Source organism: Stegostoma tigrinum, chromosome 19 (genome assembly GCF_030684315.1).
Source record: "Stegostoma tigrinum isolate sSteTig4 chromosome 19, sSteTig4.hap1, whole genome shotgun sequence".
Taxonomy (NCBI): Eukaryota; Metazoa; Chordata; class Chondrichthyes; order Orectolobiformes; family Stegostomatidae; genus Stegostoma; species Stegostoma tigrinum.
The window spans coordinates 1,326,834-1,354,584 of NC_081372.1; the positions used below are offsets into that span (position 1 = coordinate 1,326,834).

Here is a 27,751-nt window from a genome sequence, read left to right on the forward strand (position 1 = left end):
TTCATTTCTACAGTGCCTTCCAACACAAGTGTGATCTTGTTGTGATGCAGGAAACATAGCAGTTCCTGTGCACAGCAAGATCCCACAATTAGCAATATGATAATGACAATATATATTTCTTCCTGGTGTTGATTGAGGGGGTAGGGGAGGGTGAAATATTGACTAGTGGAAGAGATGCTGCTCGTCCAGAAATGGTCTGATGTAGTTGTTTATATCCACCGAGAGCTGATGTGCTCATCAGTAGCTGCCATCTCTGACAGTACTGCACCCCCTGTTTATTGATTAGATTCCCTACAGGAAACAGGCCCTTCGGCCCAACGAGTCCACACCGCTCTTTGGAGCATCCCACCCAGACCCATCCCCCTATAACCCACACACCTGAACACTACAGGCAATTTGGCATGGCCAATCCACCTAGCCTGCACATCTTTGGACTGTGAGAGGAAACTGGAGCACCCGGAGGAAACCTCGCAGACATGGGGAGAATGTGCAAACTCCACACAGACAGTCGCCCAAGGCTGGAATCGAACCTGGGTCCCTGGCGTTGTGAGGCTGCAGTGCTAACCACTGAGCCACTGTGCTGCCCCGTTTACCACTCTTACACTTTCAACTTGGATTACGAAGTTTAAGACTCTGGACTCAAACCCACAATTTACTGACTCCTGAATGTGAGTATTAGGACTGAGAACCAAATAGCAACTCCATTCAAGGCAGTCCTTTAACTGAACCTGCTACAGAAGGTCCTGGGTTGCGAGGTATTGGTGACCTGCCAAATTTCAACTGCAACTGAATTTCTACTGTCCGTTGTTCACATCAATCCTAGTGGTAATGTGAGACCCCACACTGTGCCGTCAATGATCACAAACTCGCATACAGCTCCATGTGTAACAATTTTGGGTAGTGACTAAATGTTTCTGGTCTTTGGGGTAAAGTAGCAAATGTTTTGAAATAGCTCACCTCCTAAAATCAATGAAAGGACAGAACGAGGCTTGAATGTTATCCCACTGAGATTTTCATCCAAAAGACAAGACAGTTATGTGTGAAAGCAAGGTCAAAAGTCCTATGACCTATCTCCTTGGGGCACTGGAGATCTGGTGAACTGATGGCACACTGCACTCTTACTGAGCATCAGTGTGAGAGTCTGACATTTTCTGTTGTGCAGTGATTAAACCCATTTTTCCTTGAAGGATGCATAGATCGTTCCTGACTCCTCATAATTCTGATCAGGAACCTCAGACTTTTTACTTGGCCTCATAACCCATTGGAAGGTCAAGTCACTTAATACACCCCCCTATATTTTTAACAGTGATTAATGTAAACAGTTGTCATGGTTTGAGGTAAAGGAGGAGTAACATTGTGCTGTGGCTGTTATACATGGAGCTGTATGGGTGTTTATGATGACTGACTGCACAGTGTGGGATCACACGTTACCACTGGGATTGATGTGAACAGATTATTTAACCTTGTGTATTTTAATTCCTGTTGATTCTCTCTGCTCCCAGCTAGTTGAGTGCTGGTTCCCTGCTAAGTAATATTAATAATCAAACTGCATCCACTTTGTTGTGTGTTCGCAGCCACAGATTGGAGAGATGAGTGCTCGTGAACATCTTGCCTTAACCTTGAGTCAAGGAATGAATGTGGGTACACAAAGGAACAGCCGGGATTCCCTGCATTGTTCAAGTGGTTACAGCACCCAGACAACGACACCTTCCTGCTCAGAGGACACCATCCCTGCACAGGGTAAGAGACTCCAATGAGACAGCAGCAAAAGCTAGGATAGGCAACCGGAACTAGCGATGTACCAGAGCGGGGTACAGTAACATCATGACTTACTGAATCACTAACCTGGGGCCTGGAATAATCCAAAGCCTGCAAGCAGAAACAGTGTGTAACATAGTAAAGTTTGTGGATAGTACTAAAAGAGGTAGGAAAGCAGGCAATGAAGAGGAGATGAAGAATTTACAGATGGATATGTGTAGGCTCAGAGAATTGTCCAGAATCTGATAGACGGAGTTTAATGTGAATAGGTGTGAGGTTATCCATTCTGGCTGGAAAAAGAAACTGGCAAATTATTATTTAAACGTGAAGCAGATTCGAAGTGAATCAGTGCAGAGGGATCTGGGTGTCTTTGTGCTTGAATCACAGTAAGTGTCTGGAGGTGCTGCATATAATAAAGGCATTTGGAATCCTGGCATTTATTGTAAAAGGACAACATTATAAAAGTAAAGAAATGTTGTTACAATTATAGAAGGCATTGGTGAGAACACGCCTGGAGAAGTGTGTCCAGTTTTGGTCTCCTTATTTAAGAAAGGATGTTGTGCCCCTGGAGGCAGTTCAGATGAGGTTCACCCAGTTGATTCCAGGGATGAAAGGGCTCTCGGGTGAGGAGTGGTTGAATAGTTTTGGCTTGTACTCACGAGTTCAGAAGAATGAGGTGGGTGATATGATTGAGATATGTAAAATGCTAAAGGGGGTTGATAAGGTGGACATTGAAAAGATGTTCCCCTTTGTGGGGCAGTCTCAAACAAGAAGGCATAGATATAGAGTGAAAAGAGGTAGGTTCAAAACTAAGATGAGGAGAAACGACTTCTCTGAGGCTCATGAATCTGTGGAACTCACTGCCCCAGAGCGCAATGGAGGCAGAATCAATCACCTGATTCAAGAAAGAACTCGATATGTTTCTGATGAAAATCAGGATAAAGGGCGATAGGGAGCAGGCAGGAGAGTGGAAATAAGACCAGGATAAGATCAGCCAGGATCATGTTAAATGGCACAGTGGGCTTGAAGGGGTTAATTTCCTGCTCCTGCTCCTAATTCCTATGTTCCTGAGTCATGTCATCCCTCCAGCGTGTCAATTATATTCAGTTAATTATGTAAGCTTGTAACAACGAATTCATCAACTTCGAGCGTAGAATTGTGCCGACATAATTTTTGGAAAAACTCTGCTTTATTAATATCCTTTTTAAAAGAAAATGTCATCCCTCCTTAGTCTGGCCTACTTGTGACTCCAGAACCACAGTAATGTGCTTGACTCTTAACTGCCCTCAAAATGGCCAAGCAAGATACTATGTTTAATTTAGAAATCACTCTGGTGTGCTACAGAAGGTCAGTAATAAAATCTGACCTTGTCAGAAACACCTACACCTTTATGAATGAACGTAAAATAAATAAGTAGTCGTGTAACAAGAACTTAAAAAGGTGCAAGTCTATTTTCAGGAAGTAATGCCAGTTGCACAATTAAGGCATTGCATCAAATGTGAATTGACAAAAAAATTATTTGTTGATGAGAGAGGATTTGATTTCAGCAAAGCCTTTGACAAGATCCCATGTAAGAGACTTAGCAAAGGCAAATGCACACAGGATAATTTAACAAAGTGGATTGAAAATTGGCTCAGTTGATGGAGACAGAGGGTAATGACCGGAGGCTGCTTTAGTGACTGGAAGCCAGGGGTCCATTTGGCATACCATAGGGGTCTGTGCCGGGTCCTCTCCTATTCACCGTTTTTATAAATGGCATAGATGACTGGGGGAGAGGTTGGATCAGTAAGTTTGCGGATGACACAAAGACTGGGTTGTTAACAGTGAGGTTGAGTGTCTTGGACTACAAGAAGATATAAATGGGCAGATAAAGGTCAGATGAAATGTAATCGTGAGAAGTGAGGTGACATGCTTTGGAAGGAGTAATTGGACAAGGAAGTATTCAGTGAACGGCAGGACACCAGGAAGTTCTGTAGAACAAAGGGACCTTGGAGTGTTATTGAAGGTAGTAAGATTGGTTAGTATGGTGGTGATAAAGCCGTTGGGACACGTCTTTAACGATCGTGGCATAGATTACGCATGCAGGGAAGTCATGTTGGAGTTGTATAGAACTTTGATGAGCCCACATCTACAATGCTGTGTGCAGATCTAATCACCACACAATAGGAAGGATGTGATTGCGCTGGAGGGAGTACAGAAAGAGATTCACCAGGATGCTGCCTGGGATGGAAAATGAAAGCAATGAGGAAAGGTTGGACAGGCTGTGGTTGTTGTCATTGGAGCAGAGAAGCCTAGGGTTGGGTGGGGGAGGTGGTGATCTGATTGTGATGTATCAGATTATGAGGGCCATGGACAGATCGGGTAAGGAGCAGCTGTTCCCTAAGTTGAAAGGACAGTCATGAAGGGACACAGGGTTCACTGTGAGGGGCAGGAGGTTTTGGGGGGATGTGAGGTAAGACATTTTTACCCAGAGGGTAGTGACAGCCTGGAAGGGTGGTGTGAGGAGTTGCCTCACATCCCTTTAAAAGTACCTGGATGAGCACTTGGCGTGTCATAACATTCATGGCTATGGGCCTAGTGCTGGTAAATGGGATTAGGTTGAAGATCAGGTGTTTCTCACATGTTGGTGCAGACTCAACTGGCTGAATGGCCTCTCCTGTTTGGTATGATTCTAGAACAGACAGAAAGATGTTCAGAAACTAGAGAAAGTTTTATTTAGATATGTCAGGTGTAGGTGTCACGAGCTAAACCAGCATTTGTTGCCTACTGCTAACTGACCTCAAACTAAACTGCCCTTAGACATGTCAAAGGACAGCAAACAGCCATCCACATTGCCATAGGTCTAGAATCACATATAGGCCAGGCCAGGTAAGGAAAGACAGATTTCCTTCCCTAAAGCACAGTAGTGAACCAGATGGAGTTTGGAAAACATTTTACTTTTTATATCAGGAAGTGCTTTTGGACACAAAAAGCTTATTTTCTCCCCATCACCCAATCACTCGTGGTGTCTTACAATGATTAAACATGATCAGAAAATCAGCTGTGAAGAAAAACCTAGAATTAATGTTTCGGGTCCGGTGACCCTTTCTCAGAACTCGGAATGTTAACTCTGATGTTTTCCTTCACAGATGCTGCCAGACCTACTGAGCTTTTCCAGAAACTTCTGTTTTTGTTCCTGATTTACAGCATCCACTGTTCTTTCTGTTTTTACCAGAAAATCAGCCATGTTTCCAATTGATCAATTTACTTGCAAAGCCTTTGAAGTGTAATACAGATCATAAGTTTTAGGAGCAGAATTAGGCCATTTGGTCCATTTGATTTGCTCTGCTATTTGATCATGGCTGATATGTTTGTGAATTCCATTCTCCTGCTTTCTCCCCATAACTCTTGATCTCCCTTACCCTTCAAGAACCTATTAATAAAATGGCCTCTGCAGCTCCACAAATTCACCTCTTTTTGGCTGAAAAAATCCTCTTCTCAGTTATAAAAGTTCACCCCTTCACTCTAAGGCTCTGCCGTTAGGTCTTTTGTCTTTTCTACTAGTGAAAACATCATCTCCATGTCTATTGAATGCAGGCCTCTCCATTTTCTGGAAGTTTCAATCAGGTCCTGCCTCATCCTTCTAAACTCCATGGAGTACACACTCAGTCCTAAACCAGTCCTCTTATGATAAGCCCTCCATCTCTGGGATCATTCATGTAAACCTTTTCTGAATCTCCTCCAATGTCCACACATCCATCCTTTAATACAGGGCCCAAAACTGCTCTCAGTATTCCAAAATGCATTCTGATCAGACCCTGAAACAGCTTCAGCAGTACATCTCTGCTCTTGTATTCTGACCCTCTTGAAAATAAGGCTAACACTGCATTTACCTTCCCAACTGCCAACTGAGCCCGAATATTAAACTCAAGAGAATCCTGAGCTAAGTCCCTTTGTGTTTCAGATTTCTGAAGCCTTTCCCCATTTAGAACATAGTCTGTGCTTGTGTTCTTCCTACCAGATCGCATAACCTGACACTCTTTACCCACCTCCCCACCATTGTATTCCATCTGCTTCTTCTCTGCCCACTGTCTTAGCATGTTCAAGTCCTTCTGCAGCCTCCTTGTTTCCTCATACCTACTTTACCTTCTGTCTGTTGATGCTGCTAAGTTTGCAGATGACACAATACCCTTGGTTCCTTTGTCCACGTTAATTATCAATGTATGAAATGATTAGTTGTGAAATCAACACTGACCGTTGTAGAACTCCACCAGTCACCAGCCGTCATCCTACTACCCTTTGTCCCTACTGTCTCTGCTAGTCAGCCAATCCTCTATCCATGCCAGCACTTTTCCCCTAACACAATAGGTACTTCTCCAGTTTAGCAGCCTCCTGTGTGACACCTTGTCAGAAGCCTTCTGGAAATCCAAATAGATCATGACCACTTGCTCCCTCTTGTCTAACCTGCTTGTTAGCTCCTCACAGAATTCCACCAGATTTGACCTCCCCTTGATGCCATGCTGATTCAGCCCTATTTGACCATGCACTCCCAAGTACTCCATAATCTCGTTCTTAATAATGGACTCTCAAATCTTACCAACGACCAAGGTCAGGCTAACCGGCCTGTAGTTTCCTGTCTCCTGCCTTCCTCCCTTTTTCAACAGGGTGTGACATTCGCCATTTTCCAGTCCTCTGGCACCCTCCCTGCCCCAGTCATTCCTGAAAGATCACCACCAATGCCTCTACAACTCCTCAGCTACCTCCTTCAGAATTCAGGGCTATAGACCATCTGGTCCAGATGATTAATCCATCTTCAGGCCTTTCAGCTTCCCCATCACCTTTTCCTCCGTGATGACCGCTACACACACCCCTGCCTCCTGACTCTCATATAAAGTTCTGGTATGTTGTTGGTGCCTTCCCCTGTGAAAACTGATGCACCGTTCCTATTCAGTTCCTTCACCATTTCTTTGTTCCTCATTATTACTACTTGAGCCTCATTTTCTAGTCATCCAGTATGCACTCTTGCCTCTCTCAATTTTTACATGTTTAAAACAATGCTTGCAATCTACTTGTATATTACTAGCTAGCTTACACTCATTTCATCTTCCCTCTCCTTATAGCTTTTTTTAGTTACCCTCTACTGGTTTTTAAAGGCTACCCAATCCTTGGGCTTCCCATTAATTCCTACCTCATTGGCTGCTTTTGCTTTTATGCTGTCCCTGCCTTCCCTTGTCAGCCATGGTTTCCTCATCCTTCCCTTAGTACGATTTTCTTCCTTGGGATGAATTTCTGCTGTGCTTCCCAGATTAGCCTCAGAAATCCCTCCCATTGTTGCTCTAGCATCTTCCCCACTAGACTCCCTTTGCAATCTTGTCCCATGAATTTGAACCCAGCTCAAAGACTGGTTTGGGAGAAACAGATCTGAATTCCTAGACATTGGTAACCATACTGGGTATGGAGGGAGCTGGTTGTGATGGGACAGACTCCATCTGAATCATGCTGGGACAAATTACAAATCTACAAAGACTATCAAAGATAAGGAAGAGGTAGGGAGAGGGCAGGAGGCTAAATCAAAGTGGAGCTGGAATCAGATGGGTTTTTAATCAAAATTGACAGTGGTCACCGTTACCAGAACTAATTTTTGATCTGAGATTTATTAATTAATTTCACTCGCACCAGATGAGCTTTGAACTCCAGTCCCCAGAGCATTAACCAGGGCCTCTGGGTACCAACCCAACAGTCATACCAATACATGATCAACTTGTAAACTCTTGAACAGATTGAGACAAAATTAACAAACATCAAAAAAGTCATTAAAATATTGTCAAGTGGCATTGCTGGTCATAAGACCATAGTCTGTTGTCACATAAATTTCTCACCATCTCCATGTAGGCATTTAGCATGAGCAATCCCAAACTGACCCCACCGTCTCACTCTCTCCCCATTTCCCTGTATCAATCTCAAATTAATCCCACCACCCCACTCTCTCCCCATAGCCCAGAATCAATACCAAACCAATCTTTGTGCCCCGTTCATCCCCAAAGCCATGTATCAATCCCAAACTTGTCCCACTGTTCTCACAGGTTCTGATACAGGCTGTTTGTACTTGACAGATATGGGAGTTGTTGAAGGTGAAGGTTCTTTGTAGCATTTTACTGACATCTGTTTGAATTTTGCTGGTTGTTTTACAGCAGTGAAGAAGGAACAGTCCCTGGTTGGTGAGTGATGAAATTGTGTCATTTATTTTAAATTGTGAAATGGAGGCTAGTAGTTCTAAGGGTTTAACCTAAGGTCAAATTGCTGAAAATCAGCAATCTCCAGGGAGAAAGGGTACAAGGGTTGATATAGAGTGACTTAGTCTTGGCCCATTCTTGAGTGCTCACATTATGTACACATCAAGATTCCACAATCAATTGTAAGATGAGCAACAAATGTAACGAATTTATGATGAACATTAGTGAAAACTTTGGTTCCTTGATCATATGCAGTACCGAAAGACAGGAGCTCACTTTAATATCTCATCAAAAGGGCAGCACTTCTGACAGCGCGGCGCTCCCTCAGCGCTGACCCTCCGACAGCGCGGTGCTCCCTCAGCACTGACCCTCCGACAGTGCGGCACTCCCTCAGCACTGACCCACCGACAGTGCGGCGCTCCCTCAGCACTGACCCTCCGACAGTGCGGCGCTCCCTCAGCGCTGACCCTACCTCCTGAAACAGTCAGTGCAGTGGTTTTGGGAAAGATTTCTTCCTGTTTTTGACGAAATCTTCAGCATTTTAACAGAAAGCCTCCAGCTGGACTCTGTCATTTAGTGAATCACAGACATTTCAGACAGCGTTACAAAGCACTGACAGTGCTTGCTGCATTCAGTGTTTCCTTCAGTATGTGTCTTGATGTATTAATTTCTGTCTTTGTGTCTCTCTCAGTGCCTGACTATGATTACCTGTCTCTGCATGGAGAGCAGGAGCTGCCTGATCAGATTGACTTTGATAAATCATCTACCATTCCCAGAAACAGTGACATCAGCCTGAATTATAGGAAGATGTTCCAGGCGAAGCGGCCAGCTTCCACAGTGAGCCTCTTGGTTGACCCCGAGCCCATGATGACTTCTCACGTTGCTACGATTCGCAGAAAGCCTTCCAGCAAACCGACCTTTCGGCGTGGCACCATCAGCGGTGTGCCCATTCCCATCCGGACTCCCGTGGTGCCAATTCCAGGGCCACCTGTGGCCAGCAAGCCGATAGGGCTGGCAGTGTCTCGGACGGGCAGTGAGGAGTGTGTTAGTCTACACGGAGGGCGCTCCAATTTTGTGCAAAGGAAGCAGGGAATCTGCAGCTCGACTCAAAGCCTGAGCATGGCCCAGACCCCTGGCTACTTCCTCGTGCCAGAGAAACCTCTCCAACTCAGTGGCCTCCAGCGATCGGCCCCCAACCTCCAGAATGCCCGAGAATTGATGCCAGCAACAAATAATACAGGAAATGGAGTGACTCCGCACCTGAGCCCTGCTGAGGATTCCCAAAGGACTGCAGGGATCCACACTGCTGCTGCTACTCCCTCACCAACTGAGGGAGGTGATGATGTTTTGTCCATGATTCGCAGAGGGGTAAAACTTAGAAAGACTTTAACCAACGACCGATCAGCCCCCAGGATCGTTTAACACTCATCCCGTGGGAGAAGTGCAAACATTTTCAAAGCCAATGACTTTGTCCTCTTGCTCTCTTTCTCTGCCTTTTGGTTTTAAACTGGTGACAGTTCTTTCTCCTCATTCTCAGATTAAACTGCTCATTTGCAAATTGTCATCAAAAACCTGTCAAGTGCCAGCTCCCTGCCAATGGCTCAGGAATCCTTGCCTACTCCTGTACCTGATCACAGGATGGGAGGCTGACTGTCTCAGACACTTTGGGTTGGTTTGGGTGGGGCAGCTGGAAAATGAATGCTGGTGTTTGCAAGCCTGTCTCTCTCTCACCAGCAGGTGATGAGCTGAGACAGCATTCTAGGGGATAGGTTGCATTGGTCCAGTTCCTCCTGGTTAGCAATGGAAAACCAGGCTGGGTTCCTGCTCCTGATCACCAGTGAGTGATTCCTGAAATGGGGCTGTGTAGCTATCGGGTGACGGAGGATCAGGGCGCAGTATCTCACATTGCTGACGAACCCAGTTAACACCCAACCCTCTTTGACCCTCTTTGTTCAGCATTTGGAGAAAACTATTTATGGGGGGAAACAGCAGCAGAATTTCCATGGATTTTACCCCATGTACAGCTTCAGAAGAGAATAGCAAGAAGTTGGAGCCGGGTGGGGAATAGGTGTATGCACCTCCCCCTCCTGAACTACTGAAACAAACTGACCCTGTTCCTTGCAGCAACATTCACTGCCAGGACCTTGATTCATCCATTTGAAGTGTGTTTTGAGGTGGAGTACATGGAAATAACATTATGACACTTCAGGGGATCTGCTCAGGATTTCGAACTAGAAGCTTCTTACAAAGGATTTGGTTTTAAGTTGCTCTGAGTTTGTAAAGAACACTGTTCACTTGGTGAAAAACTGCAAAATTCACCTTCACACAGGAACTCCAGCAGTTCACTTGTTTTCATGGTTTTAAAAAAAATTGCACGGTGGAGGTGCAACAGATTTATTTTCTTTCCTTAACATCAAAAGATATTTATTTGTATCAAAATTGTGAAAACTTCTGTTGTACAATGAGTTCTTGCAGCAAATATTGCTGTTCAATCCACCACACTCATTGATGCAAAAGGCTTTAAATGGTAATTAATTAGTTCGTATATGTTAGTTTTTAAATCCCTTTTAAAGTTTATCTTTTACTGCTGGGCCTAACGCATTGCTTTGTAGTTCTGGCATTTTTACAGATTGGGCTCAAGGGGTTCAGGGTTGACAGTGTTTAATTATCTGTTCTTTTGGCTTAAGTGGGCAGTGTTTTAAAATTGTCAGTGCATACCAAACTTTAATTGGGTATTAAAGTATGTTAGTTAGCTTGCAATGTGAGCAGTCCGCTAAATATTTTCTTTTAAATGTTAGGTTTAGCAAGAAGCGCATCTCGCCTTAGCATTTGTACATCACATTCCTGTAACTGCTGCCTGAGCTGCGTGCACTGTGATGTTATGAAGAGGGTGCCTGTTAACATGCAGCCCTTAACTATTCGCTGCAGCTGGTACCTGCCCCAGCTGGTGCTAAATAATCTCTTCTCATTCACTCAAACAGACCTCAGTGGAACCTCCATTGTATCTCCCGAAATCTACAGTGTGAATTCTTGAAGGATCAGAAAACCTGTTGCTAAATAATTGCGTCAGCTGGCATAGAACAGGAATGCAAAACCAAATTTGGGGTACAGCTTATATTTACAGCAATATTTCTGTGCCTCAATATGGTAAACTGCAGACAGTTTAAGTTATACAGAGCTCTGGGGGTTATAAGATTTTTAACTCAAATTTTAAGTAGGATGGAGGAATTGGTTGGGATTGTAAACTTAATTGTAGCAAACAGGGAACAGGACTGGAGCTGGTGTGAAATGGGATAGCACCCATCAGATATTGAATACTGTTCATCCCAAACCTCCAGCTCGCTTGAGATGGCTGCAATTATTAAGTGAAGCTTTCACCAGCAGTCTGTGGATTGATTAATGCTGTTTGCACAAATAGCCTTCTTAATGAATGCTTTTTGTGATCATTTTTGATAAATGGAAGGACTGATGACTATATATTAATGTCTAATGATGATTTCTGCAACCTTGAAACAGCTTATCAGCGTTTATTTGAAAAAGGCCATTTTTCAATTTTGATTTGTGCCTACTCTAGGATTGTGCAGTGGTTTTTGGACCTGAAGAACTGCCCAGTTTTCTGCTGCCCTTGTCGAACCTCAGTCTGTCATCTCTCTCCAGTCATATTTCTCACACCAGATTCCACCCACCGTATCTGATGCTCTGACTCAGTGTCTCACTGCATAAGGGAATACTGCCTGGTAGATTCTAAAACCTGCTTTATTCTCACTGCAAGTGCCTCCTCTTCCCAATAAATGTACTTATTTCAGTCTCAAAATTAAGGACTATCTGGCTTTGAATTGTTTGTTGAATTCTGGACCCAAGGAACAGTCACAGATCTTTATTTCCAAACTGCACGTTACCAATATGATGGGCTGGCATCTTCCAAAGTAACATCACTGTTTTATGGTTAAAGCTGGAATCATCAACACAAAATCAGAGAAGGGAGCAGTTTCTTTTTTGGGGAGAGTTATTTTGAGTTTATATTTACAATTAAAAACCAAACAATGTACCTCTGACAAATCAATACTAAGGAACAAATTTAGTCTTCAAAGACCAGGTGTCAGCAGGAATGCCACACTTGCTCATTCTCACTACTTGTACTACACCCAGTCTCAAGGGCTTCATTTAACCCTGACCATTACAGAGAAGGGGAGTCCCAAATTTCTACTCTGTAGTTAAAACCCCTTCCTGATATCATCCCTGAAAGGCCTAGCTCTGGACAGCTCCCTTCAGAAAACATACTCTCTGTAAGGATTGTAGTGAATCACTTCAAACCTGGGAATAATTGTTGGGTTTGTACAACCTGTCCTCAACCCTCTAAGCTCCCCTCTACCCTAAAGATTGGCGATACATCCTTCTTAAGGTGCAATGCCCAGAACATTCTCTAACTGGGACCTGACCAAGGTTGAGTCAGGCTGAACTATGTATTTGAGGATTGGCTCAGGCTATACCTTGGGTTGTTCAGTGAGGTAAAGTTACCATAGTGACAGAGGATCATTGGGCCTGATTAGAGAGACAGCTGACTGGTGTTGAGTTTAACCTGTGGGTGACTATGCCTAAAGTGAGGGCTGTCAGTACAATTTAGGTCATTAATACTGATATTGAAGATAAAAGTGAGCTTTACTTACCAGGGTGTGTTTCTGCGGCATTTTAAATCTTCCCATCATAATAAGTAAACACTAATCTAGCTGTCTAGGCATTAAGCAAAGATGACCACATGAGGGTTTTTGTTGGAGTCTTCTCTCGCCTTCACAATACAGATTTACCCAACATTTAAAAACTGTCAGTGATCATTATTAACTAGGTGTTACAGAACTAGGTTCAGTGTCTTAATCCAGCAAGTGCGTCTTTTGCATTGTTTGTCTGCCCCTCCAGTGCACAGTTCAACTCTTGAGGGAAAGTTCTTTAAAAAAACCTCTTCTCAGTGCCAGGTTCTAGAATAGTCATCCATCCTCACAGCTTCTCTATACAAAAGAAACCATGAGTGATATCTGTTCCCACTCCTGCCCATGTTGCTGAGGTTCTGAATCAGCTGTGACTCTTTAGTAACGTCTATCTCTATTCCCAGTTTTATTTCTCTTGTTCGAAGTAAAGTTGAAAAATCACTTTTCTTCTAAAATAAACCCAGAACATATAGGCTCTGTTACCATATGAAGTCATACTTGAATCTTCAGTAAAACCCCTGAAATTTTGAACTGTTCCTGCAGGTTGTGGTTTGTGGCTTGTGCATTGGTGCTGAGGCCAGTGATTTTGTTGACAGTTACACTGCACTTTGTGGTGAATTGCAATCTCTTTGCTTGGCTGTGAACCAGCCTTATCTGAGGTGGCACAGAGCTTAGGAAAGAGCCTTTGGTAAGCACGGTGTTTCATGAAAACCCAACAATTGTGCCAAGCCTCAAGACGCACGAGTATTGAACCAAGGATCAATGAATTGTAGTATTGGCAGACAGTATTTACTGCTTGGCCTTGACAGATTGAGGATTGTCAAAGGAAAGGAAATAGTGACGGGTGTTAAGACAGACGGAAGGAGGAGTGGAGGCTGGACATCATGAAAGGATCATTCATTTTGGGAGATTAGGAGTCTGAGCAGTGCAGGGAATCATCCAAAATCTTTCAACCACCCACGAATAAGTCAACAGATAATCATAAATCTTTTGCAGTGCAATCAATGTGCCAAATTTTGAGTGTCTGTCCCTCTAAGAGATGTGACTCTCACTCTGCTTGTCATCTGTTATACAGCAGTGCCCAGCAGTTAATAGGTTCCCAAGAGAGAGATTTGTAAACACAACAGTAGCAATGACCTTGGAAAGCAGGAAATCAGCAACAATGTCAGACTTCTCAATGCTGTGCTGTTTTAATTCCAGATTGGCAATTTGCTGCCCATTTTAACTGTGGGGTGTACAGTTCTCAAAGTAAAAACCAAAGGTGAAATATTTATATGTATAAAGAAAGTAGGAATTGCAAATAAGCACAATCTGTAAATCTCTGCAGTGGCTTGGCCTGTTTTATCCAGCCCAGACTAGCAGGATGAAAGCCTTGAATACATGTGTAGGCTAGTTATAAGGATTCTGTTTGAGGTGAGTTGGGCAGGTCTCAGCTCATTGACCATTGCGTCATAAACCCACCAACACATAACTAAGGACAAATCGACACTAGTCTAGCAACCCAACTGAAGCTGTCGTTTTGTTACAGCCCTGGTCTTGTGTGGGGAAACTAAGCAAGCGGCCTGCTGTCACACTGACTCTGTACTAAGCAGCAGAGTTCTCCTGTCAATACTTTCTCATTAACCTGTTCAGAGGTATAACTTCTGGAGTTTTGGAGGAGGTGGGACTTGAATCCAGGCTTCCTGGCTCAAGTCAGGACTGCGCCACAAGGGCCCTCAAGATTGTCCTGAACTCGGGCTGTTATTACGAGGACTTAAGCTTCTGTCTGTGTGTGTGACTGGACACAGTACTTTAGCTACTTTGCAAACATGGAGTTTGTATGTCACAATGTCACAATCACGATAACGAGAAATGCATCATGTTCTTAGATTTGAGAATCATGTGTTTACTTATCCCAGTGGTAGGATGGAGAAAAACCAGGAAAAAGATTATTCTCAGTGGTTTACAAATCATCCCAGCAGTTTTGTCTGAAAATGTTTATAGTCTGAGGAAACATGCAGTAATAAAGGAATCCAAAATGACTGCAGTGAAACGGGATGAGCAGTGGAGGAGCCTTGCACAGTGTATTGTTTACTGAGTGATCTTTCAGCTTGGGACACACTGGAAAGAGCATGATTCAATCTCATGTCAGTTATATTCCAATTGGGTGTTTAATACTGACACTGCCAGCCAAAAGTGACACAATTTTGTTCCCAACACTCACACCTCTGACCTCAATAAGCACAAAAGAAAAATACAAAGGAGTATTTTTGCATAATCATGGCACTTTAGAACAGAAACCAGTTTACTTAGGTGTAGGTAGAGGGAATTGGTAGAGCTTTTTATCAAATGCCATATACTTTGGATAATTGTGTTAATCATTTGCAAGTATGCCAATCACAATTCAATTTTCTACTCCATCTTACCATGTGGGAAAGTGGAAAAAGTCATTATTTTGTGACAAACTTTCATAAAGCATTTTCTTCCAGATTATTGATTATGAAATGTTTATTGAAATTTACATGATTTAAAGAGACAGTATTCCTTTGGGTACAAAATTGAACCAACTACTGCAAAGAGACTATAAACAAAGCAGTGTTTAAGCTAAAAACATCCAAATCAAACTTTCAAAGTTTTTTTTATAAAAAGATTTGGTTTTGGTATAAAATTAACATAAAGCAGTTAAGATCTTTGTGGCCTGACAGTCTATAGTAAAATCATAAATTGTCCTGTGTAGATAGCTGATTAACAGTAAGTAAGATTGTAAATGGGATTTTGTTACTCTGTCCAACTACAGTTAGCAAATCTTCCTGGGAATATCTTCAAGTTAAAAGTTAATAGATGAGCTGAGAGTCTGGGTGCAAACTCTACCTTGCTATCTATTCATTTATTTTATTCTCTTACGTTGCATTGTTTTGTTGAGATATTCGCCAGTTGCCTGTGTCTAACTCACTGGCCGCAAAAGCTCAAAGCAGTCACTGCAAGGTGTTTAAGAGCTGACCCACTGGGCTCATTTTCCAATCTCAAATTTGCTTCAACAGTCTGATTTCCTTCTAATTCTCCAGAATCTGACTGTGGCTATGAGCCTTCACTATGTTGTGCTTGTCTTTGAGCTCCTGTATTTCGATTGAATAAATTTCCCTTTTTTTGGCAACAGTCAGAATTCCCTCCAGTGTCATTGCAAGAAATAACTACTACACCCTCCTAAATGCTCTGATAATCATGACCATGAGGTCAAAATCACCAGCCTGCTCAGCAATTGAATCTCTCCTGGATTTTATAGCTTTATCATTTTGGGTCTTTTAAAGCAATGGTTTTGGAATAAGGACAGTACTGAAAGGGCCAGTGAGTGGGGCAATTCTTGTAGCTCGCTGTTATCACTGTTCCTAAAGCATACCACCTGACTCCAGAGCAAACTGGTGCAATAATGTTTGTTTTCAAGATTTGCTGTGGTTCAATCTTGACTCTACTGTCTTAAGTAGTGCATTTGGGTTCGAAAACACAATACAAACTCCAGACAACTGAAATCTCCCAAGTACGATCGCTGTTGTAAGAGTTCTCCTGTTTCAAAGTCTCTGACTAAATGGTGGGCGAGGGTTGTCTATTGAGCCATACTGACTTCAGCAACGTCACCATCCTGTGCAAAGTCTTTGCAGCAAAGAAATGGGATATTAGGATCAGATTCTGATTCCAGTCAGCTGAAAATGGTAACAAGGGTTCTTCATCTGCAGAAATCTGATTTCTGAATGTTGTGAATACATTCCTCAGCATGCCGACCATAAAGAATACTGTCTCTTTAAAGGCCTATTGCTACAGTTGTTTGATTGTTCGGTTGTTTGAGAGTTGATCTCTTTTTTCCTTTGTTGTTATAAGGATCCTAGTTTATTTTTTGTTTTCTTTGTAGTGACTGCTGCAGCCTTAAATTAAAGGAATAAGGGGGAATATTCTCCCATATCGTGTCTCTCTTTTACTTCTATATCTGAGAACCAAAATAGATTTTTAGTCAATAGTCCAACAAATGGACAAAATTCTCCCAGACCCGAGATCCATTGTGAATTCAAAGTTTGGTGTATACAGGATACAGTTGCAAATCTGTGGGGTGAGTTCTTCATTGACATGTGAACATTCTGTTCGATTTCCTGTTGAAATTATTCCTTCAAATTGATTAATGACTAAATCACAGAAATTTACAACATAGGATGAGGCCGTTCTGTTTTGTTACTCCTCTACTTGTTTCCTCAGACTGATGCTATGTCCCTACTGTTGATATATTGCCCTGATCCAAAATATTCCATGCTCCAAAAATCCTCTCATAACCCACAGCCTTGAGTCCTGGGCCTATAGCCTGAAGTGGTGGCCAGTATGCTTCCGGCTGACTTAGGTCAGACCTCACTGGTCTCTCTGGGTTAGTTGCAATGACCTTGGAAAGCAGGAAATCAGCAACAAAGAAAGTGACCCTGGTCTGACTTTAACTTACCGTCATCACGATGATGCACTGTGAAACCAACTAGATGGTCAGCACTAGTGTCATCCAGGGCCAGCAAATGGGTCTGGGCCATGACTGCTAGCAGGCAGGAGATGAGTGCGTTTGTCCAGTTTATGCGGAGTACAAGGAGGTTGGGTTCAAGTTATGTTGAACTGTTATCGCAGTTATGCTACCCCTGAGTAATCCAGAATTGTTTCCACCATAATAGTTACACAATTTGAATTCAGTTAAATAAATTTGGAATAAAAAGTTTATATCAGCAAAGGTGACCATGAAAACAACCCGGTGCCATTAAAAACCCATCCACTTTGTGAATGCCCTTCAGGTAAAGAAATCTGCTGTCCTTACCCAGTCTGGCCTGCATGTAGTTAACACGTAACTGCCCACTGAAATGGCTGAAAGCATCTTCGTTATATTTTAAACACATAATGCATCGCAGTAGTTTAAGAAGACAGCTCATCACCTCAACAGCAATTAGAAATGGCTAACAAATGTTGGTCAAGCCATTGATGTCTACACCGAATGATTAAATAACACAAAACACCAGAGTCTGTGCTTTGGGATCCTGCCAGTCCATGGCCACCTGATCCAGAATGAGGGATCGGGGCCATTAATTTTACAGATCAATTTTTGTTTGGGGACAGAATTTAAGTCAAAGCAACTGCAACTGATGTTCTCAAAACCATCAATTCACCTTAAAATACTTCACCTGATGTTTACAGAACTCCAGCAGAAGAAAACAACTGGTTCGATTAGAGATAACAAGGTGTGGAGCTGGATGAACACAGCAGGCCAAGTAGCATCAGAGGAGCAGGAAAGCTGATGTTGCATCGGCAGTTCCTCCTATCTCTGGTTCTATCAGTCTTAGGTTTTTCAATTGTCAGCATTGTTTCTGTGCATTCTAACTGGTCGAGCCTCTGCAATGAATAGCTGTATAGTTTGGTGAGAGTTCCATTTCAGTTCAGGAAGCTGCAGGTGTGCCCCTGTATAGTTGAATTTTCCCAATTTCTGCCAAACGGGTGATGACATTCATCTCAAAGGTTGCGTTGTGTACTCCTGTTATACGGAATGCTCCACCTAATCGATTATTTTCCCAATAGTGATGCCAGTTGCCGTTCCTGTCCCCACCGTAGCCAAATACCAATAGCTGTTGGTTAAAATATGGTTAGTTAATGACAACAAAATCTTTAATGGGAACTTTTCAACCTTTTGTGCTTCGGGCATTTCTCTGAAGAGTGAGCAGCAGGGGACAGCATCGTCAGAGGTTCTTTCCATCAGGAGTAGCTGTAACAAAGATGACCAGAGACCTTACTGAAACCTGTTGTCTCCAAACTGTGCTCTTGTCACAGAATGGACAACAAGATAAATTGACCAGTGGGCTCAGAATTAGCATCAGTATTATAGCCATCAAATATCAAAAAATAGGCATTTACAAAATGCATTTCAAGGTGTCAAGTATTTCAGACTGGTTCAAATCTTCCACAGTCATGAAGCAAATTTACTTACTGCACTGGGCCTACGGCCTTGGCTTTCATCCAGAGATTCCAATCCCACTGTGGGGGATCATTTTGTTATTTCTGAGAAACATACAAAGTTATTACTTACACAGTGATCTACCATAGAACACACCTGACAGGCCATTCAGTCCAAGTGGTGTCTGCTGGAGTTTTATACAGGCTGCCTCATCTCACACTGTCAATATCTTTCATTCCTTTCTTCCTGCTGTACTTGTTTTGATCCGTTTAAATGCTTTTATTCATTTCAACTACTTCCTACGGTGGCAAGTTCCACATTCTAGCCACTCTGGGTAACGAAGTCTCTGGATTTGTTCAGACTGTCAAAGATTGATGCCTCTGAGTTAAACCATTAGAACTAGGAGCAAAAGTAGACCATTCAGGCCATTCAATGAGATCATTGCTGATTTAATCATCCTCAACTCCACCCTCTTACCCCATTCCCCTTACTGATTAAAAATCTGTCTCTCTTAGCCTTGAATATATTTGATGACCCAGCCTTGACAGCGCTCTATAGTAAGGAATTCCAGAGACTCGCTACAATCAGAGTGCAGAAATTCTCTGTCATCTGTCTTAAATGGATGACCCCATATTCTGAGATGATGCTTTCTGGTCCTAGTCTCTCCCACAAGAAGAAGCAACCTTTTCACACATAGCCTGTCAAGTCTTCTAAGAATCTTCAACGTTCCGGAGAGTTTTCTCCTCTTGTTCTTCTGAACTGGCATACTGGCCAATTCCTCAAGACACACCCTCCGTACCTGGGAACAGCTTAGTGAACACTCTTGGACTGCCTCCAATGCCAGTCTATCTTTTTTTTAAGATAGTGGGACCAAAACTGTTCACATTATGGGGTGGGACAGTGGCTCAGTGTTTAGCACTGCTGCCTCTCAGTGCCAGGGACCAGGGTCATTCCCAGCCTGGGGTGACTGTGTGGAGTTTGCACATTCTCTCTGTGTCTGGGTGGGTTTCCTCCCACTGTCCAAAGATGTGCAGGCTAAGTGGATTGGCCATGCTAAACTGCCCATAGTGGTCGGGGATGTGTAGATGAGAGGTGTTAGCCATGGAAGATGCAGGGTTACAGGGATAGGTTAGGGGGATGAGTCCGAGTGGGATTTTTCTTTGGACAGTGGGCTGAACGGCCTGTTTCCACACTGTAGGGATTCCATGATCTAATGGTCTAATAAGAGCCCATGGCATTGGAAGTAGTATATTACTTGGGGTTCTCATTGAGATTTATAAAATTCTAACAGCACTGGACAGGTTAGATGCAGGGAGGATGTACCCGAAGGTGGGTGTGTCCAGAACCAGGGGTCACAGTCTGAGGATTCGGGTAGATCATTTAGGACGGAGATGAGGAGAGATTTCTTCACCCAAAGAGTGATGAGTCTGTGGAATTCATTACCACAGGAAGTAGTTGATGGCAAAACATTGAATGTATTCAAGAGGCGACTAGATACAGCACTTGGGGTGAATGGAATCAAAGGTTATGGGGAGAAAGCAGCGTTAGGCTATTGAGTTGGATAATCCGCCATGATCGTGAAGAATGGCAGGGCAGTCTCGAAAGGCCGAATGGCTGCCTCCTGCTCCTATCTTTTGTTTCTACAATTATTCCAGCTGTGATCTGGCTAGTGTCTTGTATAGTTCTAGCAAAACCCCTCTACTTTCATCTGTGAATTAAAGGCCAGTATTCCATTTGCTTATTATATGATGCTAGCTTGTTGTGATTTAAGCACAAGAATGTCTAAATCCCTCTGTTCCACAGTTTTTGCAGTTTCTTTCTCCATTTAATAATATTCAGCTCCTCTATTCTTGCTGCCAAAGTGCACAACCTCACATTTTCCCACATTATATTCTATCTGCTAAGGTTTTGCCCACTTTCTTAACCTAACTACAACCCTCTCCAGATTCTTTGTCATCCTCACCACTTGCATTCCTATCTATTTGTGTCATCTACAAGTTGCCGATTGTATATTCACTTTCCTCATCCAAGTCATTAATGTATTTTGTAAATAATTGTGGCCCGAGCTCTGATCCCTGTGCACTCCTCTGGTTTAAACTCTGTCTTCTATTAGTTATCCAATCCTCTAACCATGCTAATCTTCTAATTCCAACGCTATGGGCTCTTATCAGACCATAACACATTGGGGAAACCAAGCGGAGGCTTGGGGACCGCTTTGCAGAACACCTCCGCTCAGTTCGCAATAAACAACTGCACCTCCCAGTCGCAAACCATTTCCACTTCCCCTCCCATTCTTTAGATGACATGTCCATCATGGGCCTCCTGCAGTGCCACAATGATGCCACCCGAAGGTTGCAGGAACAGCAACTCATATTCCGCTTGGGAACCCTGCAGCCCAATGGTATCAATGTGGACTTCACCAGCTTCAAAATCTCCCCTTCCCCCACCGCATCCCAAAACCAGCCCAGTTCGTCCCCTCCCCCCACTGCACCACACAACCAGCCCAGCTCTTCCCCTCCACCCACTGCATCCCAAAACCAGTCCAACCTGTCTCTGCCTCCCTAACCTGTTCTTCCTCTCACCCATCCCCTCCTCCCACCCCAAGCCGCACCTCCATCTCCTACCTACTAACCTCATCCCACCTCCTTGACCTGTCCGTCTTCCCTGGACTGACCTATCCCCTCCCCACCTCCCCACCTATACTCTCCTCTCCACCTATCTTCTTTTCTCTCCGTCTTCGGTCTGCCTCTCCCTATTTATTCCAGAACCCTCACCCCATCCCCCTCTCTGATGAAGAGTCTAGGCCCGAAACGTCAGCTTTTGTGCTCCTGAGATGCTGCTGGGCCTGCTGTGTTCATCCAGCCTCACGTTTCATTATCTTGGATTCTCCAGCGTCTGCAGTTCCCATTATCACGATATTCTGAATGCAGTCTGACTATAGCCTTATGCAGCTTCAGTAACATATCTCTTGTATTCTAGTCCATGAAATGAATTAGCCTAATGTGTGGTATCGTATTCAGATACCTTCTGGAAGCGGAAGAAAAATACATCCACCACTTCCCCTTTATCCATCCTGCCTAATCCTCAAAGAATTCTAGTAAATTTATTCAGCATGATTTCCCCATTCCTGAAGCCTTGCAGTCTCTGCTTCTGTATTTCTAAATGCTCTGCTATTTCTAACAAACTCTAACATCTCCCAAGAACAATATTTTATTTTTTTTTAATTTAAATAAAGGTGTTATATTGGCTGTTTTCTAATCTTTTGGGATTTTTCCAGAATCTAAGGATTACTTGAAGAGAGATAATGGGAACTGCAGATACCGGAGAATCCAAGATAATAAAGTGTGGAGCTGGATGAACACAGCAGGCCAAGCTGACGTTTCGGGCCTAGACCCTTTTATCAGAGAGGGGGATGGGGAGAGGGTTCTGCAATAAATAGGGAGAGAGGGGGAGGCGGACCGGAGATGGAGAGAAAAGAAGATGGGTGGAGAGGAGAGTATAGGTGGGGAGGTAGGGAGCGGATAGGTCAGTTCAGGGAAGACGGACAGGTCAAGGAGGCAGGATGAGGCTAGTAGGCAGGATGAGGCTAGTAGGTAGGAAATGGAGGTGCGGCTTGAGGTGGGAGCATCCCAAAACCAGCCCAGCTCATCTCTGCCTCTCTAACCTGTTCTTCCTCTCACCTATCCCTTCCTCCCACCGGAAGCCGCACCTCCATTTCCTGCCTACTAACCTCATCCCACCTCTTTGACCTGTCCACCTTCCCCGGACTGACCTATTCCCTCCCTACCTCCCCACCTATACTCTCCTCTCCACCTATGTTCTTTTCTCTCCATCTTCGGTCCACCTCCCCCCCTCTCCCTATTTATTCCAGAACCCTCTCCCCAGCCCCCTCTCTGATGAAGGGTCTAGGCCCGAAACATCAGCTTTTGTGCTCCTGAGATGCTGCTTGGCCTGCTGTGTTCATCCAGCTCCACACTTTGTTATCTTGATTACTTGAAGAGCATACTTCTTCCTGTAAGAGGAAATGGTTCTCGTTCTCTCTCTCTCTCTCTATCCTTTCTATTAAAACCCTCATCATTTTAAAGACCTCTACTGGGTCACACTTCAGCCTTCTTTACTCAAGACAAAACAGACCCAGCCTGTCAGCCCCTTCTTGATATTTTATGCCCCTGTACTTTGGTTTATTTTATCTTGTATTTCCTCTATAAATTAAAACATCTCTTCTTTATAATTCATTGGCTATTAATAGAGTAAAGATCTGTCAGGTTGAGAGAAAAGAATCTCTGATGCTGATCTTTCCAGAGTGTTTCACATACAATAGGAAGGAGAGGAAAGATGCTACAGTCACTTCATTTGATGGGATCAAAGCATAGGAAGAAAGTAAGACATTAGCCATCAATGAATAGCTCTCAAAATCACTGACTTGTTAAATAAGCAGATGCACCTGTCATTGTACAAGATGGATTCTATAAGACGCCCTCCAACACTTCACCAAGGCCCTTGTAACAACACCTTCCAAACCCGAGACCACTTCCATCTAGAAGGACAAAGGCCACAGATACATGGGAACACCACCCCCTGCAAGTTCCCCTCCAAGCCACTTACCATCCTGACTTGGAACTATATCGCCGTTCCTTAAGTGTCGCTGGGTCAAAATCCTGGAATTCTCTCCCTAAGGGCATTGTGGGTCAACCCACAGCACATGGACTGGAGCAGTTCAAGAAGGCAACTCACCGCCACCTTCTCAAGGGGCAATTGTTTCCGTGCTGTATGATGCTCTCACTAGGAACTGGCAATAAATGCTGTGCCCAGCCAGATACCCACATCCCATGAATAACATTTTTAAAAAGTGCTTGTGAAGTTGCTGCAGTAGGAATGCATCACCATGTGAACAGTAAAATAAAAACAGTTCAACACTAGCTACAGACCAGGCTTTTGGAAAGCTATTGTCAATTAATAACTCACCACTCTCCTTCAAACCAGCATTCCTCAGAACCTGAAACGTTAACTGTTTCCTTCTGCACAGATGCTGCCTAATGTGCTCAGTGTTTTCCAGCATTTTCTATTTTATTTCAATGGCAAAGCACTCACTCAGCAGTTTGCTTCCCTGTTTGAACCAGGTTAATCAAAAGAATCAAGCCTCTGTCAGCACAAGTAGATCAATCATACTTGGGTTTCTCTGCCTTCACCTGATCACAGATGTGGAGCCCAAAGATGAGAGCCAGCATCCCAGTGGATGGGTACCTTCCATGGTGCTCGGTCCATTCGTCATGGACATACTTAAAGAAGCTGGGATGAAAGATGATGACCTGGTGAGAGAGTGATGTAGGAAATAATGACCCGCTCGTTAACAACACAAAGATGGCAGAGAAAGTATTCACAAGAGGACAATCTGAACACTCAAATGATTCTGATCAGTGTCAGCTTCTATACCCCCACACACCATTTATACAGATACACACACTTGCATATGCACATTTTCTCACACTTACACTCATTAGACTGATCTAACGCAATCACATGAACATGTTACATGTCTCTATTACAATAACATCTCACCTTGTTGCTATCAGCAGTAATGTGACCTTTCAGTTTCCTGTGTGTCCTAGAGGGAGAAACACAAGGGAGAGGTTTACTGTCTGTGTAACAGAATGAGGAACACAGTTAGACAGCAGCCAACAGGACCCGCTTCACCTGGAACAAAGCAGAGAAAGATGGAACCTGGGGAACACCAACACACCTAGACAAACACCAGAAAACACAACAGTGGTGAAAGCAGGAAGCACAGCTTCAGAGCAACATGGAAACTGGGGATCAATCAAAATATTCAGAATTGAGCTTGAGAGATTTTTATTGGGTAATTAATGTTGAGAGACATGGAGTGAAGATGGGGAAGCAACTGAGGGAGTGATTAGTCAGGAGCTAAAAATGGAATAACAGTAGGTACTTCCCCAAACACTTTAAAGCAGCTTTGCTAAAATCCGTGAGGTCTACATCAAAGATGTTCCTGTCATCAACCTCAGTCATATTGGTGTGAAAGGCCTTTGGAAATTGATCTAAAGAGAGCTGGATAAAGTCACAAAGGATAAACGAAGTGTCCTGGGTCATGGGAGAGGGCCAGGGACGATGGATTTATTGATGGATGGGACAAGAAGGTTTCCTGATGGGGTGCATCACTCTCTGATACTCAAAGGTGATGACAGGAGGACGGAGGGTGGAATTTAAAGAGACAGCAGTGATTTTGTGCAGCATCACAGGAAAACAGCAAAGGGTTTGTATTTCTATAATACCTCAGAATGTCTCAAAACAAATTTCTCAGGCAGTTACACACTGGAACCTTGGGTGCCAGTCTGTTCTCTGCAGGACATTACACACCAATTTGCTGTTTCCCAGATGGGATGCTTATTTACTGTTGTACGTGGATAAGCCAGAATGAACAATAACTGCAGGCTTGTGTTTTTTTCAGGTAAGTACCTGTTACATACACTCAATAAGGGTGTGACAGGTGGGAGTGGTCATGTCAAAATCTCATCCAAAGGCACACACTTATGTTGCAGCAATGTTCTCTCTGTGCTGCACTGCAGTGTCAGCCTAAGAATTTTCTGTTTAGATTCTGGAGTGGGATTTGAACTGACTGACTCAGAACCAAGAATCAACCACTGACATGAGTGGAGGGGTCAGAAGCCAAGTTGGGATGAGATGTTGGCTAAAGTGCAAAGACACGAGCTTGTCGAGGCTGAGGGAAGGAACCGGGGTGTTGAGAGACTGTGTCGAGTCTGATAACATTGGCTTATCCAGGAGATAGAGGCCCAGCAGTCAGATACAATCAGCAGATGGACTTTTACAACAAACCAGTGAATCAATGGTCACTTACTAATGTTAGTTTCTTCCAATTCTATATTTTCTTTAGCCATCTAAATTTAAATTCTCAGCTGCATGTGAACATATGAATGTTTTCCCAGGTCATCAGCCTCATCTCTGGGGTTACCTGTCCTGTGATATAATCAGGATTGCACCATTTCCCACATTGTTCAATTATCTTCAACTGTTTTTAAACTTAAACCTCTCAGCCGAGAGAAGAGGACATGACAAATCCTGCCCATAAACAACGGCAATTAACTGAGGAATCCTTTCATGATTGAGGATTACATTCATCTCAAGGTTGTGCTTTACTTACAGAAAGACGTTTTTGTTCATAAGGACATTCGCAAACCACATTAGGTCATGAGGTTTAAATGGGACCAGCACCAGGTGCACGTTGGGCTCGAGGTCCTTGGCACTCTCTGGGTACATGAAGTGGTGTGTGGTTTTCTTGCCGACATCAGACTCATGTCCCTTGGTCACTGCCCTGTTCATTCTAAGTAGAAAACCAAAGAGTTACTGCTGCAGATTGATTAACACGTCTTCAAAATCAATCTTCCACCAAAACACAGAAAATAGGAGCAGGAATAGGCCATTCAGCCCTCTGAGTCTATCCCACCATTCAATATGATCATAGCTGATCGCCCAACCCTGTCCCCTGCTGCTGCTTTCTCTCCCAAACCCTTTGATCACTTTATCCCCAAGAACAGTATCTGATTGTTGAAAGCATTTAATATTTTGACCTCAATCACTTTCTGTGGCAGAGAATTCCATAGGCTCACCACTCTCTGGGGGAAGAGTTTAAGTAAAATTTAAAGGGTGGCTCAGTGGTTAGCGCAGCTGCCTCACAGCACCAGAGACCTGAGTTCAATTCCAGTCTCAAGTGACTGTCTGTGTGAAATTTCCACATTCTCCTTGTGTTTCTGTGAGAATCATAGAATCCCTACAATGGGGAGACAGGCCCTTCAGCCCAACAAGTCCACACCGAACCTTGCAGCATTCCACCCAGAGCCATCCCCTACAAATCCACCTAATCTACACATCCCTGAACACTATGGGACATGGCCAATCCACCTAGCCTGCACACCTTCGGACTGTGGGAGGAAACCGGAGCACCTGGAGGAAACACACGCAGACACGGGGAGACTGTTCAAACTCCACACAGACAGTTGCCCGAGGCTGGAATTGAACCCGGGTCTCTGGTGGTGTGAGGCTGCAGTGCCAACCACTGAGCCACCGTGCCACCCATGGGTTTCCATCAAGTGCTCTGGTTTCCTCCCATGGTACAAAGATGTGCAGGTTAGACGGATAAGACCAGGGTGGTGCAGTCTGGGTGGGTAAGCCCTGGTTAAAAACCCCATGCTAAGTCATGGGGATAGGATGAAGGTGTGAGATACTCTTCAGTGCAGGCTTAATGCACTGAATGGTCTCCATCTGCACTGTAAGATTCTATGAAAATGTTTAAGGTACAGGGGGTGATGACAGGCCAGAACTTGAGATTCCCAATTTCCTAACACCCCAATTTCCATAAAGTTCAGGGGTTAGTGTTCAGGGATGTGTAGCTTAGGTAGATTATAGGGGGATGGGTCTGGGTGGGATGCATCAAGGGGCGATGTGGTCTTGTTGGGCTGAAGGGCCTGATTCCACACTGTAGGGATTCTATGATTCACATAGTTTGGCACAGAACATAAGCTACCTTATGACAGTAACAGACAATAATGGTGTATGCGATTCACTGCACTGTGTTATTTGTGGGTCACTCAGTGTGTGTGTGTGTGATGGATGGGTTACTGATTTCAGCAGAAGATGCCCCATTTCACTCAGTAAATGAACAGTTTCACAGTTTGTTAAAGGTGCCCACAATCTCACTGAAAACGTTTCCAACTGTCCAGCCAACACGTGCAGGATAATGCTGAGTGGGTAAGGAATAATACCAACGATCAGTTTGGGCTTGTCAGTCAGGCTCACTGTGTAACATGCGGGTGTGTACCGGAAATTCAATATTTTCTTGGACAGGGCTCTGCTCTTTGTAGACAGAAAGAATATTTTCATGCTCAGAAAACAAAAAATGCCTGGAGATCATACAGAGTCAGGCAGTGTTCATGGAGAGAGAGCAAGGTAATGTTTCATGTCCAGATAATTCCTCAGCAAAGCTACTGGGACTCGAAACGTTAGTTTATTCTGTCTCCATGGATACTGCTTGACCCACTGTGATCTCCAGCATTTTTCATTTCCATTCCAGCATCTACTTACATACGTAGGGTCTGTAATAACACAAC

General features: G+C 43.7%; 2 protein-coding genes across 6 annotated transcripts in view; one reads left to right on the top strand and one right to left on the bottom strand.

The window, feature by feature from the left end:
- The window catches only part of mtss1 (MTSS I-BAR domain containing 1), a 161,586-nt gene extending 147,212 nt beyond the window's left edge, over nt 1-14,374 (top strand). For both annotated transcript variants that reach the window (XM_059652674.1, XM_059652675.1), the window contains 3 exons: nt 1,575-1,740; nt 7,929-7,955; nt 8,662-14,374. In XM_059652674.1, the coding sequence (XP_059508657.1) occupies nt 1,575-1,740; nt 7,929-7,955; nt 8,662-9,392 (924 nt within the window). In that variant the 3' untranslated portion in view covers nt 9,393-14,374. The remainder of the gene's footprint in view (nt 1-1,574; nt 1,741-7,928; nt 7,956-8,661) is intronic.
- Nucleotides 14,375-17,370: 2,996 nt separating this feature from the next.
- The window catches only part of LOC125461462 (CMP-N-acetylneuraminate-beta-galactosamide-alpha-2,3-sialyltransferase 2-like), a 36,396-nt gene continuing 26,015 nt past the window's right edge, over nt 17,371-27,751 (bottom strand). For all 4 annotated transcript variants that reach the window (XM_048550282.1, XM_048550280.2, XM_048550281.2 and 1 more), the window contains exons 4-7: nt 25,789-25,968; nt 24,171-24,216; nt 23,801-23,920; nt 17,371-18,285 (exon numbers count right to left, since the gene is read on the bottom strand). In XM_048550282.1, coding sequence (XP_048406239.1) covers nt 18,100-18,285; nt 23,801-23,920; nt 24,171-24,216; nt 25,789-25,968 — 532 coding nt within the window. In that variant the 3' untranslated portion in view covers nt 17,371-18,099. The remainder of the gene's footprint in view (nt 18,286-23,800; nt 23,921-24,170; nt 24,217-25,788; nt 25,969-27,751) is intronic.